Below are 17,307 nucleotides of genomic sequence, written 5' to 3' on the forward strand. Positions count from 1 at the left end.
ATTCATTGATTTATTAAACAGTTACTATGAAATCTTAACAGTTACACTTTGAGATAATTATGAGCATCACCAACTGCAGGAAGTACTGACATACTATACTATCATTAGATAATGTTTTCCACTGCTGACAATAACGAAAGAGGTGAACCCAGACTGAAACCCTTACAACAATTAGGTGCAAAAAAGAATTATGAGTAGGAAATAATATTACAAAGGCATACATTATCTTTAATTTTATTTATTTGTGACATATTCAGTAATTCTTCTGTGACATTCCTATCACTAAAAATTCATATAGCTTATTTTTTTTAACACTTTTTTTCTTTTTTCAAATTTCAGCATAAAAAGCAGATAATGCTTTGTTCTTCTTCCTTGTTCTAGTCTGTTTTGTAAAAAAACAAACCTCCCAATGTTTTACACTGTATGAAGACAAGGATGACACTGCTCAGAATAACATTACACACAGATGGACACAGTGGGCGACTCAGACTGGAACTACAGAAATTAATTCCCCAGATTGTTCAATCAGTTTGGTCTTCTGAAAAGGAAAGGACAAGTTCAAATTAGAATATTTCATGTACTTGAAATTTATAACAGTACCACTTGCTCTACTATAAGAAAATGTTTTAAGATGATTGTTGAAGTTGGTTACCTAAAGCAGTGTATATAATCCCTATGTGCTTCTTTAAATAAATAATGAAATCAGCATCATCCGGGAGAATAGAGTCAAACATGCAGTTATCTAAAATTTAAATAAAATTTAAAATAAGTCCTATTAGTTTCAGTGAAAAACAGTCCATTTTGTTGTCCACCCCCTGTCAACCCAAACCTCCCACTACAGGCCTAAAATATTATCATTCATTTTTTTATCTTGTGCTGCTTGTCTATTATTCCACTTTATCTCTTCACTAACTACATACTGAAGTAATACATTATAAATGATTTTTCTAGTTCTACTATGTTTCAGAGACATTCATCCAAAAGCCAAAACTTGGCAACTTTTTAAATATTTTAACCTCAACATTTTATCATGACAGGACCTTGCATTATGATGTATGTATAGTTCTGACACTGCACAGACATATCCTAAAGAGAGAGATTTCACTGTCAAGAGTGGAAAAATCACCATAGATTATGGAGATACATCTGTATCTATCTCAAGCAGTGGTGTAGCAGTTTAAAACTACCTGTTTTATATGTGTGTTTATATAAATGAAAAACATACAAAATGATGCCACTTTGGTTACAGTTTACATCACAGACACCATTGAAACAACTGTAGTTGCAAACATTATACTTCAGTTACCAACCTTCCAATCATTGTTAGTTAAGCATTACACGGCTCATTCAAATCCTGCCTCTTAAACCTCATTCCTGCTCTGCATATATTGTTCCCACAATTCCCATTTTTTCCTGTGTAGTTTGTTCCTTCCCTTTTCTAATGATCCCAGTTCCAGTTGTTTTATCTCTATTACTATAGTCACTACTTCTAGTAAAGTTGGTCTAGACTTTGATTTCCATTTCCTAATAATTGCTTTTTTTGGCAGCCACCATAATTAGAGTCAGCAAGGCTTTACTGTGTCCAGGCAATTCAGATTCTGTATCATAACTCAAAAAGTCATCTTCCCAGTCAATCCAATCCACTCACTCAACAAAGTGGTCTGCAGGGAATCCCTAAAGTCTGCCAGCTCATTACACTCCCAAAAGATATGTTCCCAGCTACCTCTTTCTTGTCTGTCACACTTCCAACATTTGCTATCCACCTGAGGAAAAATTCTTTGGACTCTACTTGGAGTATAAAATGCCTATGTAAACACTTCCATGCAAAGATCCTAAATCTTCCAAATTTTGTTGCATATTTGGGAGTTATACATATATCCCCCACTGTCTCTTTGTGAATTGCTCATCCAATCTCTCTTCCTAATCCTTTCTAAGCTCCTCTGATTGATTCTTATAATTATCATGCAATATTTTATATGCTTTACTAATTATTCCTTTTTTAATGGCAGCTTCTGTTCTAGATTCTATTCTACCAGGGCTACTCTTTCATTTAGCAGCCCCCTAGTTCTTTCTCTTTAACTATACTCTGATGTCAGTCCTTGAGATGGAAGGCAATCTCTAATCTGCAGATCAAATAAATTATTGTCGTCTTCCCATTCTAGCCCATTCTAGTACCTTTCTCTCTCTAGCTATTTGCTCCAAATACCTTGGTTCCTTTACCAGTTTTCTCCAATAAATTCCAGCCCCCTCTTGCCTATTATCTGAATCCCTGACTGCAGTCATCCCTATTAGCAAAATCTCTTTTCTCCATTCTTGTGCTGGTTTGGTTCTTAGAATACTCTCTGCTACTTTATGAATATAATACTCTGTATGATTTTGGTTGCTCTGATTAAGAGTCTGCATCCAAAATCCTAATCTCTCCTTACTTCTTGAGCTTCCTCCCTGTGTCAGCATCATTCCTTTCCACTTTGAATTATAGTTTTCTGCTTGTGCTATGTATAAGAGCCTTAACTGTGTTGCTCTAAAATACCCCCTCAAATTCTGTAGTCCTATTCCACTTTGCCATATCAGTAAAATCAGCTTATCCCACTTAATCATTGCCGTTTTCCCTTCCCAGATAAAATCTTTTAACTCTTTTTTTAATTGCTCTCCATACTTTCTCTGGTTAATAAAAATATGCCTGACCTGTGTATAAGACTAGAGGGAATAAAAACATTTTAATGGCTTGTATCTAAGACTAGAGGGAATAAAAGCATTTTAATGGCTTGTATCTTATCCAAATTCATGTAACACAACTTCCAGATTCTCAATTTTTGTATTATCTTCTGTTTAGCCTCTTCCTAGGGTCCCTATTAGATCGACAAAAAGGCTAAAGATCGAATGGCTTAGAAATCAAAAATGCCATTCTTCGGAATCAGCATTGTGAGACTGCAGTACAGTGAAGATTGGAAAATTTGCCCTTTCCTCACTGTAGTGCAATCTCAGAGTTAGTATATATAATTAGTGGGGGGTGTGGGGGGCACAGCCCCCCACAATAATTATTTAGAAGAATGACACTTTCGATCAATAGACCGTTTGATCTTTAGCCTTTTCGTTGATCTAATAGGGACCGTCTTCCTACATATCATTAGCTGCCACCACAGAATCATTTCTAATCCATACTCCTACATACTTCATTTTATCATGTCTCCATAAGTATGGATACTGTTGGACCAATTTGTGTGCTATTGCCTTTGTTTTAGCTTCATTAATTTTGTATCCCGAGAAGATTTTAAACTGTCCTAAAGTGTTCCATAACACTGTAATGTCCCTTTCTGGTTTTGTCATGTATAAAATAATATCATCTCCAAATAAAGCCAACTCTTCCTGACTACCATCACAATTATGTTCTTGAATTTCTGAGTCCCTTATTTTCTTTGCCAGTGGTTCTAAATATAATGCAAACAACAAAGGAGAAAGAGGACAACCCTGCTTGGTTCCTTTAGTCAAGCAAAAGTTATTGGAGAGGACCCTGCCCACTTTAATTCAGGCCTCCGATCCCTCATATATTCTTCTAATCAAACTTACAATTGTATCAGGGAAAGCAAATGCTTCCATTGCCTTGCTCATGAAGTCCCAGTCTACGCTGTCAAATGCTTTCTCTGCATCAAGACCCACCAATAAAAGTGGTACTTTCTTACATTGTGCTTCCCTCTGGATCATCAATGTTCTGTTAATATTGTCACATGTTTGCCTCCCCACCACAAAACCACACTGATCCATATCTATCAGTTTTGGTATCACTTTTGCCATTCTTTTAGCCATTACAGACATAAACACTTTATAATCATGGTTATTATTGAAATGGGCTTGCATGAAGCTAGATCCAATGTATCTTTACCATCTTTAGGTATTACCACTACCACTGCCTTCTTCCAGGATGCTGGTACTACTCCTCCTCTTAAAATACTGTTAAACAAAACCTTTCAGGTCTTTTTCAGTTTCTTCCCTCCTAACTTCCAAACCTACACAGGAATACCATCTATTCCTGGGGACTTTCCTGTAGATTGGTTATGCATAGCCATTTTTATCCCATCCCTTCCTATCCTGTTAGTAATTGAGCCTTGTCTCCCTCTAACTTTAGCATATTTAATTCTTCCATAAACATTTCCATTTGTACCTTTTCTTGATTTCCATATTTCTCTGCTTTATACAAATTTTCATAACATTTCCAAAATATTTCTAATATTTCTACAGGGTCTCTTGTTATCGTCCTTGTTATAGGCTCCCTAAGCTTGGTCACTGCCCTTTCCACTTTCTGTTGCCTGAGCTGCGCTAAAAGTTTTTGTGCTCTAGAATTATTATCAAAAAACAGTTGCTTAACAGCAATCTTTCTAAACTAGTGCATATTATCCAGACAATCCCTTATTTTCTGTTTAGCATTCTGCAGTTGCTCCTTTTCTTGTTCTGAAAGATTTCCCATATTTTGCAATACTTTAACATTTGGCAAATCCTCTAAATAATTATTGTTACAGGTTAACCATATCTGCCTTTCTTTTATTTCCAACCTAGTTTTAAACTGCACTTTAATTTTATCCCACTCAGCTATGTTTTGCAGAAGATAATTATATCTTCTCTAGTAGCTGTTGAATTCATTCCACAACCCATTCCTTAAATTCCTCTCTTTTCAACCTGTAGACGGGAAAGTGCCAGTGTCTCATTTTTATTTTAGTTATTATTGGCGAATGATCTGAAATAGTTATTGGGTGCATTTCAAGACCTTTAATTAAATGCATGTGTTCCTGTGAGATATAAAATCTATCTAGCCTAGCCTATTTTTTGTATCTCGGTGAGTAATACGTAAATTCATTCTGAACTCCTAGTACTGAATTCACATCTTCCATGCTAAACATTTTCATAAAATTCTTCAAGAAATCTACCCTCCTTTGACATATTTTCCCTTCTAGGCCCCTAGACACATCTTCAGTGTTGCAAACCAAATTCCAGTCTCCACCTATAAGTAATATTCCTTGCCGAAAGCTGATTCTTTCTCACAGAATATTCTTAAGCTCCATTATAGCAGTTTTAGTGGGGATGTAAATGCATGCCAGTGTAATACTCCTCCCTAGCCAGTAGCCTCTTAGTACTATGTATCTTCCATTATTATCTCCCCCCCTCTTCTATCACTATTGGAGCTCCTCTTGTAATTAATATAAGTACTCGTCTTTTCCTTTGCCCCAGATATTCCACTGAATAACCATCCTGAAAATCTTTTTTTATCGAATTCACATGTTCAGTTCTTTCCAGGTGTGTCTCCTGTAGCATATGTATTTGGACTCTACATTTTTTAATATAGTTCACTACTCTCTCTTTTTTATATTTATCTGTAAGACCATTCACATTGAAAGACATTACAGAAACCATCATTTTCTTATACAGTTATTATTACCACCTTTTATATATACATTCTGTTTTGCTAAATGTCTAGTTCCAACTTTTATGTTACATGTATATACTGTTCGGCAGGTTGGTCTTTTATACAGTTGTTTCTTGTCATAATTCATTTGTGCTTACATCACACCTTACATAGCTTTTTGTTTTTTTGAAAGCCCTCAAACAGAACAAACAACACCCCCCCCAAAAAAAAAAAACATCCTAAAACCTAAGAACTTAACAATAACACACAAAACTATATACATCTTCAAATATTAAAGTTTTTGCTTCCTAATAAGAACATAAGTTTTAAGTTGATAGCTACACAGACAGGCTAAAGTTAACCAAACATAAAGGTTAGTCATGCTAAGACGGATGGTACAACCTGTGGTATTAGAAAGTGCTATTTGATTTTGTATATCTGTATAACTTTCCCAGTTGAGAAAACACTTGAATGCTTTCAGTAAACACTTTGTCCAAGCCATTTCTCTTTATCAAATTGTCTTCTAATGACATGCAAACCAGACACAAAACTGCTAAGGTTCCTTGTTTATCAGAAAAAAAGCCTTGCAATACTCAATATTCTTTTTCATTTACATGCTTTATAATAAACTTGTTACTAGATACTGCCTAGGGTTTTTACCTAGTCATTTCCCTATGCAAGCATGTGAAAAAGCACATTGATTTTTCTTTTGTCATACTCTCTTAACCAGATCCTTCTGCTCTCCCCATCTCCTCCTTTTTTTCCATTGCAGTGCCTACATTTCTCAAAACTGAACAAAGAAAAAAAGAGAAGAAGGGTGAACAAGAAAAAACAAAATCACCTGTTTATATTAGTGTCACCATTGCATAAAAAAACTGAGAAAACTTTACTTCAAGTCTAACTGGTTTTGTATTATCTTTAAAGCAGTCACACCTGGGAAAACCCCTGATTGTTTTCAGAGACCATTAAGCATTATGTCCTAGCCAATTTCTCTGTTCTTTTTTTTCTTTTCCCTCAGCCAATCCCCTTCCACCAGACTGTCTCCAGATTCTCTTTATCAGATTGTCTCCACGGAGTCATGCAGACCAGCTGCAGAAATGCTACTTAGTATACATATATGCAAGTGCTAGAAAAAAAAGCCTTATAATATTCAATATTCTTTTTTATTTACTTGCTCTCTCTGTTAAAACAAAGGTCCTTAACCATTCTTTTCCCCATGCAAGAATGAAAAAAACACATTAATTTGAACTGTCATGCCCCTTTAACCAGGCTCCTTTTTTAATCATTACATTGCCTATGTTTCTCAAAACTGCACAAGAAGAAAAAGTGAAGAGGGGAGAAAAATAAAAACAGCACATGTTTACAATCCCCATTACACCCAAAAATAGCATGGAATTTTCTGATTATACTGTTGATATGAATTAATATTTAATGCCAGGCATTATTTAGTGCTGCAGGATATGGGTTATCAGCACTCACAGACATCTAGTATTTAATTTTATTAATTAATAGACTACTTTAAAGCTCCATTTTACTGCATGTCTTACTGAGGTATTATAGCTGCATTTTACTGCATGTCTTACTGAGGTATTAATGATGCTTATTAAATACCTTTCTGTTCTGTTAAGCTCTAGTCTTGTGCCACAGCATTAATAGCAGCTAACATACAACAGCATCTAAAACATTTTCACAGCTTTAAAATTGTAATACACATCACTCCATCGCAAAAACATATGGCAGTGTGAAGTGTCTCAGCTTTTAAAGCTGTTCATTCATTACAAAAAAACTTTAGCTTCTGCCCAATGTCTGTGGCAGCAATAAGTATGTATGGCTTTCAAACTGTAAAATACTACATTCCTATCCTTTCTGTATAGCTAGTAGTACATAGGGAGTGGAAACTCCATGTACTACAAAGAATTATTACTGGGTGTCTGTAATCATAACTCGCATGTTAAACATTGACAAGGATGTCAATGCTGACCTTTAGAGCTGAACAAATGTGTGTCTCAAACAGTTTGGCTATAGTTAGAGGCTTAACAATAATCATAAATGTCTGCCGCCCACAACGTTCAACATTTGAAATAAAAAAGCACCAGTTTTTCATTGTACAGAATGTTTATACAAATCATTATTAATATAGTTTTAATAATCAATTAAATAAAAAACTGCTGGTGTTCGCTCCAGTTACCTTTTAGTTTTTAAGGAAGCAAAAAGCAAAAATCCAACAGCACACAAGTAGTCCCAGTCTATTCAGACCACAAATAGATCAAAGGCACGACTTTACAGTCCAATGATAGAAACGACTATGCAGTCCAACGACACAAGATGCTGGAGACTCCAAATGGTATCAAAAATCTGTTTTATTGGATCCACAAGCAGACGGTTAGCGCTTTCGCAATAGATGCTTTGTCAAACCAATTATTGGTTTGACAAAGCATCTATTGCGAAAGCGCTAACCGTCTGCTTGTGGATCCAATAAAACAGATTTTTGATACCATTTGGAATCTCCAGCATCTTGTGTCGTTGGACTCATATCGTTCTATCATTGACTGTCGTGCCTTTGATCTATTTGTGGTCTGAATAGACTGGGACTACTTGTTGATTTTACTTTTTGCTTCCTTAAAAACTAAAAGGTAACTGGAGCGAACACCAGCAGTTTTTTATTTAATTGATTTATTCTGGCTTTGATACTGTTGGTGTTCCTAGCGACACGGTGTGCAGCAGTTTTTACTTTTATCTTTGCAATAGTTTTAATAATATTAAGATATTCACAGATTCTTTCACTAAATTTATGTACACAGCTAGAAGACTTTACCCTATTCCAACATAACTTTATTTTTGATTTAATAAAAGAAAAAGCTAGGAGTCCAGCTTTCAAATCCACAAGATTCGTTCTCATCACAACATAAAATCAACAATGTTAGTCAGCTTAAATATAAAATTCCAGCCAATCATATTTGAAATCCAGTCATCTAAGCAATAAAAATGCACTGCATGAATAATACTACTTAAAACATAGTCTAAAAAGCATTTTAAGGCATATTAAAACATATATATTAAGACATAGAACCAGGAACATATACAAAGCATATAAAAATGTAATATAAAATATGTAATATAAACAACATAAAAGAGCATGTAAAAACATATAGAAGACATATAACTAAATTCCATTTTATACATAGGTATACTTCTTAAGTAATGGATCTGATGTTATCAATCTTCATTTAATCCTTGACAGTGGGCTTGTTTCCGAACCTTGGAACCAACTCAGCCGTTATTCCAGCTCACACCTTCCAAACACTATTGAGCTAAGCTCTACCCATAATGCTCCTCACAAGATTACCTCAGATCTTGTTTGCCGCTTCATAGTGCCAGACGTGTTCTTTCTTCTGAGCTCTCGAGTGACAGCTAATTTTTTCTAAAACTGACATTTTTCGTCTTGTATCTGTATTATCTTTCCTCTTTCAACTACCCGCTCCTCTGTTATATAGTTTGTCTTGTGTGCATGTGACCTCTTTCATTAGTCTACCATTTTGGTAATTTCTTACGTACCCATCACTGGTATTTTTCTTTTTATCCTTACCGGTATTTCTTAGGTACCATTGTTGGTCCTACCTTTCTGTCTTATCCTAATTTAGTTAAAACCAGCAAAAAAAAAAAAAAAAAACCTTTTGTTAGCTTTTCAGCCTTTTCTGTGAGTGTGTGTGTGTGAGACCTTTTTTGTTATGGTAGATAAGCCAGTTAAAGGGACTTCTGGCTTCAAAAGGTGCCAGAAATGTGATAGGAAGCTTCCTAACTCCGATGGACACACTCTTTGTGTCTATTGATTAGGGGTTGTACATTTGCAGGAGGACTATACAATTTGTCACAGTTTTAGCCATAGGGCTCTAATCGACTGCAAAAATAAGCTTTTTCTGAAGGGTCTGCTCAAATCAGACTTTGACGAGGCCTTATCGGGTCCCAAAACTGATGCAAGCTCACCTTCTTCTTCTTCAAGTATGCCTAAGAAAAGAAGTCAGTCGGTTCCGACACATTCTTTGGAACTGCCAGTTAAAATGGCCATAGCTCCTACAGTTCCTAGAGTTTCCTCGGAACTGGTGGGTCAAGTGACTCAATCTGCTGTGCCATCAGTGCTAGTTTCTGCACCAATTACATTGACACCAATGTCAGTTACGGACTCCTCCCCTTTGATGCCAACCAAACCCCCGGAACCGAAGGAGTTTTCATTTAAAGAATTACCACGCATCAGATATTCACCCACAGTGGATCCTTTTGTGGACCATCCTCACAGTCCTTTTGTGGAGAAACTTATACCCTGATCTCCTTCAGTTTCTTCTGTCCGTTCCACCAAGTGTCTAACAAAATCTGATATTATCAGACTGGTGGATCAGCTCCTTGCAGTCAGGGGATTATCTCCTTCGAAAGTTTCTAGCAGTGTTGGCTCTGGAACCTTGCCTACTTCCACTTCAGTTGAGCTTTATGAGCCCCTGGTACTGACCTTAATAGCCTTGACTGTTTCAGTGCTGGTCAGAGCTCCTTCTCTGGCACCAATAGCTACCCTGAGTTCTTTGGGTTTGTTGGATCTAGAAGCCTTCTGGGGTCAGGGATTCTTTGCTGGTTTCATGGGGCAGGGTTCAACTTCGATCCTTTTGGAGCCTTCCATGCCCCTCGGTGCTTTGGCATATGTAAACTCAATTCTGGCTTCGGCTTTAGAGGCGGCCTCCTCAGTGCGGGGTGGGACCATGATCCAAATGAATCTATTTTGGTTCTGGGCTTTCATACCTCTACAGGGGGGGGCCTGACTTCCATACCATGGAGAAGGCCTTGTCTATTGTGGGCCAACAATCTATGCCTTCCTTGTTGGACCAAATGTCTTGTCCTTCCTCTTGACCAGAGCTTCCCCCAGTCTCTTCCCTGGGCTAGAGGGCACAAAAGACTCAGGATCAAACTGCAGTGATTATGTCATCTTCATATACTTCTCCGGAACACCCCATCAAAGAGGTAATTTCGAACAGAAAGTGCAAGAGGAAGCACTTGGACTCCCTGAAAAAGTCCTTCACAGAAAATACCAATTTTGATAAAGGGGAAGGTTCCCCTAAGTCACCCCTGAAGATGTTTTCTTTGGGGACATCCTAGAGATCCTAAAACTGAGGGATAGCTGGACTTCCTTCCAGCCTTCCTCTGAGGAATCAGTATATCTAGAGGCTTTTTGTAACCAGTCCTTTATTTCTTGGTTCTGTCCACCCACTGATAATCTCATTAAGTTGACAGCTCAGTGGGCCCGGAGGCTACCTGACTCTATCAAGTCAATTCCAAAGAGACTAGACTGTATCCTTTCAGCCCCTCAGGTTCAGCAATACTGAGCCAAGGGAATTCCTCTGGATACCACGGTGGTAGCGACAGCCACCAAGAAGGAACTTGCTGACGAATGTCTTACTATCCATCCTCCTAATAGAGAGTCTAGGACAATGAGTAGATTTCGGAAGTGGGTATACGCTTCATCGACCTTCGCTCTCAGGTCCTTGAATTACATGGCACATTTTATGAGATTTCAGAGAGATCTGATTAAAGAGCTATCAGATACTCTTGATAGGCAATAGGTGAAGGAGTTCGAGACAAAGCAGGTTCTCAGCTCGCAACCCTAGAATTGATTTCCAGTTCGTCCATGAGGCTAATTGCACAAGCTGCCAAAGGGACAACAAGAGTAGAGGGTTCTGGCATAGCCATTAGGAGACATGCCTGAATGTACTTATGTGATTTCACAGAGCCATTTAAGTTTTCTTTCATCAACGTTCCATTTGACATAATTTCCTTGTTCAGTCCCAAGGTTAAAGAGGGCATACACTTCTTCACTCCTCAGTGGCCCTATTCCAGGAACTAGAGAAGTTTGAGGCTACGATTCAAAAAGTCCCAAGGGCCTTTCCAGGACTCACATGCCAATGACTTCTGCGCAAGAGGCAGAGGTGCCTTGCAGAATCAGGGTTCCAGGGATTCTTTCTCTGGTAACTCCTATAAGCGTTCCTGAAAAGAGGCCCGCTTGCCTTCCTCTGGAAGAAATCGTGGAGGGATGATTATCCCTGTACCAATCTGCCTGGCGAAGGATAACTACAGATGACTGGGTGCAGAGGATTATAACCAGAGGTTACAATATCCCTTTTTTAGAAGAACCAAAAAGACTAAGAAGAATCCCAGCTGTTCCACCCAGTCACAGGGATGCAGCAGTCAAAACATGCTTGATAAAAGTGTCATCCAAGCAGTCCCACCAGACCAGAGAGGATCTGGGATTTACTCAAGATTCTTTTTAGTGCTAAAGAAAACAGGGGACTGAAGACCAATTCTGAATCTGTCAGTTGAACAAATCAGTTCAGCAAACCAAATTCCGGATGGTCTCGGTTCAGTCTGTACTTCCATTCTTGGAAAAAGACAATTGGATGTGCTCAATAGATCTTCAGGATGCATATTACCACATAAAAATAGACAAGCGGTCCAGAAGGTTTCTGCGTTTCTGACTGGTAGCCAGCACTATCAGTTCAAGGCACTCCCCTTCGGTGTCACCACAGCCGCCAGGGTGTTCACCAAATGCATGGCAGTGGTAGCAGCTCACCTCAGACTGCTAGGATTCCAGGTGTTTTCATATGTAAATGACTGGCTTCTTACTGCTCCCACCAGGCGTCAATTCAGAGACAAGAGAGTATACTCTTCTCATTTGTTCTGACTTAGGAATCATTATAAACTATGAAAAATCCCATTTAGAACCATCTCAACAGTTGGAATTCATTGCAGCTATGCTTGATACAATCACCGGCATTGTGTCTATTCCCACAGAAAGACTACAGAGATAAGATTGCAAGTCAGACAGATTATTTGCAGCAAGAAAGTAACAGAGAGGCTCCTTTTACAAACTCTAGGGTCAGTGGCAGTATCTATCACTCTAGTCCCTCTGGCAAGATATCACATGCAAATTCTTCAAAGGCTCCTGGCATCCAAATGGTCCTTACTGAATCAGCCAATGACCCATCTGGTTATGATCATCAGTTGATGCAAGGAAGATGTGAATTGGTAGCTTCACTCCAACAAAATTTTGTCTGGCCGTTCCTTTGTCCCCCTCAACCCCTAGCCATAGTGACCATGGATGTGTCCCAGACAGGGGGGGGGGCATTATCTGGGAAAGACAGTCCAAAACACTTGGTCCCAGCTGGAGGCCAATTTGCATATTAATGTTCTAGAAATAAGGGAAGTTCTCTTAGCATTGCAGGCATTTCAAGAAACTCTCCCCTTGGGAACATTTGCGATTCAAACAGACAATATGTCAGTAGATTGGTACATCAACAAGCAAGGGGGAACCAGATCTTACCCTCTTTGTCGAGAAGCACTCAAAGTATAGCAATAGCCAATATCTTCTGGCTGCTTTCTAATAGCAACACACATTGCAGGAAGCTCCAACATGACTGCGGACAAATTGAGCAGAACCATCCTCATACCTCACGAGTGGTCTCTCAATCCATTGGTGGCAGAAAAGATATTCTGCCACTGGGGCCAACCTTGCTGTGACCTGTTTGCATCTGTTAGAATGGGAAAGGAGGTTTTTGATACAGTCTACCTTCTTCCCACACTGCCACATGTACACCTGTTTTCTTGACAATATTTTTATCTTATGGAAGGGGCCCAAAGACCTAATCCATCGTTTTTGAATTATATAAATGCTACCACCTCCTTTTTACAATTTACACACACTACTGAAGAGACTAGTACAGCATATTTGGATGTTTTGCTGAAAAAAGACTATGTAACTTAATAGATTATGTGGCTGTAATACACAGAAAGGAGACCTAGTCTAACAGTTTTCTCCACTTCACGAGCTGCCACCCCTTTTCTCAGAAATGAGGGGTGGTAAAGGGCCAATTTGTTAGAGTGGCCAGAATGGTGAGCCTATGGGACAACTTTTTAATAGAATGTAATAACCTAAAAGGCATGTTTTGTAAGAGGGGTTGCCCCAGGGAACTCACCGAAAATATCATGGATGAAGTAGTTGAAAAGAGAAGAAATGGCCACTTTTGACCTATTTTTGATCCACAGTCCAGTATTTCTTCATCAAACATTGATACTCTTACACCACACCAGGGTGTTATAGGTGGGGTTCATACTGCTATATCTACAGAAGCTATTTGTAATTTTAATATGGCCTTTAATCAGTGTTCATCAAAAGTGTGTTTTCTTACTACCTTTGCTCATGACTCTAAAAATGTTCTTAACATTTTGACTAAAAACTGGGAACTTCTGATGAGTGATAGTGCCATTAGGGGTTCCATTGGTGCTAAACCTATTTGTGTATATAAGAGGGGTCGAAATCTAAAGAACATGTTGGAGTGTAATGTGAATAGTACAGGATTTGGTTTCACTCATAAATGTGGGAGATGCAAATTTTGTTCCTTTATTTTTGAGAATAATGAAGTTAAAATCAACAATATTAAACTAAGGTTGCGATTTAAGGGCTCATGTGATACTGAGAGGGTTGTGTATGGTGCAATATGCGATACATGCCCTTGTTTCAATATAGGAAAAAACGAACGAAAACTTAAGGTTAGAATAAGTGAGCATGTAAGGAACATCAGGGACAAGTTTGAATTTAATGCCCTTGCTATGCATACTACACAACACCCAGACCACACATTTAAATTTTTCATTTTGGATATAATATCTTGTTCGGAAAGAGGGGTGCCTGGCAGTACTTATTAGAAAAAGCAGAGCTAGTGTGGCAGCCCTGTTTGAATGCTACATGTTGGCCGGGTCTTAATGATAGGGTTTCCATTTCTAGCTTACTAAAGCTAAAAACACTGCATAGGTGATTAACATAGGTTTTCTGTTCTGGTTTTTCTTGTTGGGTTTGCTGGATGTATTTGAGCAAATGCAAGGCACAGAACTGTTTAAGCTGTTTTAAATGGTAGGGCTATATTTGTTGCTTGTAGGATGTATTTTTTTACAAACTTTTTATTTTATACTATATATATTTTTTGACACATGCTTTAAAAATGTTGCTTTATAGGATGCATATATATATATATATATATATATATATATTTTTTTTTTTTAATGGTTTGATTATTTACAATTGTTGACTTTTAAACTGCATGAGTTGTGATTACTATTTTCTGTATTTGTCTTTCTGGGGGGGAGGTGATGTCATACAACAAATGTATTTAAAGGATATGATGTCTTTTTGCTGCCATCTGATGAGGTTCCATGTTACAAACTAGACTAGTATTTTAAGCATCTTCAATGGCAGAGACTTAACTTTCTGATTTATATACAGATGGGAATTGTTCCCAGGGGCCTTAGAAACTAAAATGCCTACATATGGCAATAAATATCCAGTGCTGTTCAAGAAATGGCACAAGATGAATTTACAGCTTAGCACTGATTATATGACTATGATGAATGATTTCTTCACTAATACTGAAGCAGAGCTTTCTGCAGAAATAGTCATTACAGGACCGTATTTTAGGGGCAGCAGGTTTTCCTCTTGTTGCCACAGAGTATAATTCCATGCTTGAAAAGTTAAAAACCTTTGAAAATAATTTAATATCCACAAAAAAAAATGAAAATGACTTTGTGATTACAATGAATTTAAAGCTGAAAATGTTTTTCAATGGCCAAAACAGTAGTACCGTAATTTGCCTATGACAGGGGCAATATCTAGTGATAAAATAGAAGAAACTACTCAAGTAAATCAAAATACACATTCTATCCATAATATACGGCTTTCTACAGAGCAACTGCAGGAAAAGGAAGCAGGCCCTGTTTCTGTCCACGTTGGAGAAGCTGTTAATGAGCTTGACTGTTTTGATAACTGTCAGGAAGGTAGCAGTAAAACAAATGGAACTGGACAAAATGAAACAGCTAATTTAAATGCTTCCTTGAATGTTTCTTCAAATAATCCATCTACTACTTCACAACTAATACAAGGAAATAATGAGCATTTTTTAGAGAAATGGCTTCAGCTACCATTAGAGATTCAACAGACACCACGTGGCTGCAGCAAAACCAGGAACATGAACCAGAGATCAAAATCAACTACAGAAGAACTGACACCGAGAACACAGATGGGCACCATGACCCTCATGCAGGTAGAACCCACAAAATGCAGTTGCTTACAAAAGAAATAACTGACTGTGCGTAATCTTGATTTAAAATTGTTATATAAAAAAGATGCTTCATCTAATTCAGATTTTGGTTATAAGTTGAAATGCAGCAGTACTTTTGTACCCATCAATACACCCACAGTAAAAGCCTTTTAGAACATGTGTGAAAATTATATTTATGATATATTTTTTTGACAATAAAACTTGTTGTGTCTTTCGGTTTATACCGGTTAGGGGTTGCCACAGCAGAACTCCGGTCCGCTAATGTTTGGTAAAGGATTTTTATGTGCCAAGTTACCAGCCCTGATGCACAACCTTCAACGAAGGCGCGCCCATTCACATATGCCTCCACACAGAAGACGCTCTAGCTGAGAATCGAACGGGACAACGTCTTGCTGTGAGGCGACAATGCTACCGCAGCACCACTACAACTAAAAGTAAATATTATAATCCTAGTGCTGAACAAAAACAGGTATTTCAGAAGTTAATGAGAATGGAAGGTATTATAATAAAACAAGCAGATAAGGTAAAAAAAAATGTATTATGGACACTAACAAGTATACTGAGTGGATGTACTTATTGGATGATTATGTCACATTAAAAGGAATAATTCAGCAGCAAAAAATGAGGCAATATTTAGTGTTAAAGAATTCACGACAACTGCTTCAAGTAACCAGCAACCACACCAAGCCCAGGAAAGTATGTCTTTAATACACACCGACTAAGCGCTTTCACCAAATAATTGGCTTCTTCAGAGTCAGTGTCACAAAACAACATAACCATTTTATACAAAAAACTAAATGACATTACCAACCCATTCAATTAATTAATGCACACGCCCATTCAATCAAACAACAATTATTATACCAATTTTATACAACTAACCCATTTCAACAATGTATATCCATCAATCACATATAAATTCACTTGTAAAAATCACATATTAAAAATCGCATAAAAAAAATTTTTTACATTCTGTTATATATAAATATTAATACACGTATACATCTTTCCTTTATATCATCCTAAATATATCATCCTAAATGTAAACTATGCAATACTATATAATACTGGCCCTGTGCTTCAAAGGGTATGGGCATACTTTGCCTTGCCCGGGTTCTTGTAATTGCAACACAAAGAATTTGGTGTACGTGGCCTCATGCACAACCTGCGATGCATTTTATGTGGGCATGACTACCCGTAAACTGCGTGAAAGGATTGTTGAGCATGTTAGAGCAGTGAAGAATAAGGACCCACACAATGCACTATACCTTCATAGTACTACTTGTAGGGGGTTCAAAAAGTTTGTATTTTTTATAATAGATAGGGTTGTTACTGAGCAAGGAAGTGATGTTAGCAATAGAGTAGCATTTTTAGAAACAATATGGCAGTTGAGATTAAATGCCACAAGGCAACCGGGTATAAATGATTATATCTCAATAAAGCCAGTCTTGAAGCACAGTGAATTTATATGTGATTTTTGCACAAGAACTTCTATGTCAATTTTAAAAGTGATTTTTCAAAAGTGATTTTTTAAAATGGATATACATTGTTGAAATGGGTTAGTTGTATAAAATTGGTATAATAATTGTTGTTTGATTGAATGGGCGTGTGCATTAATTAATTGAATGGGTTGGTGATGTCATTTAGTTTTTTGTATAAAATGGTTATGTTGTTTTGTGACACTGACTCTGAAGAAGCCAATTATTTGGTGAAAGCGCTTAGTCGGTGTGTATTAAAGACATACTTTCCTGGGCTTGGTGTGGTTGC

The 17,307-nt window shown here is 37.5% G+C and overlaps 1 protein-coding gene across 1 annotated transcript in view; it reads right to left on the reverse strand.

Moving 5' to 3' along the window:
- Window positions 1–204: 204 nt before the first annotated feature.
- LOC122807215 (tubulin polyglutamylase TTLL13-like) overlaps window positions 205–17,307 on the reverse strand; it is a 2,572,017-nt gene continuing 2,554,914 nt past the window's right edge. Inside the window, exon 17 of the mRNA XM_044078283.1 lies at window positions 205–538. Coding sequence (XP_043934218.1) covers window positions 526–538 — 13 coding nt within the window. The 3' untranslated portion in view covers window positions 205–525. The remainder of the gene's footprint in view (window positions 539–17,307) is intronic.

This window comes from Protopterus annectens, chromosome 7.part0 (assembly GCF_019279795.1).
Source record: "Protopterus annectens isolate FY-2018-M chromosome 7.part0, PAN1.0, whole genome shotgun sequence".
Classification (NCBI taxonomy): Eukaryota; Metazoa; Chordata; order Ceratodontiformes; family Protopteridae; genus Protopterus; species Protopterus annectens.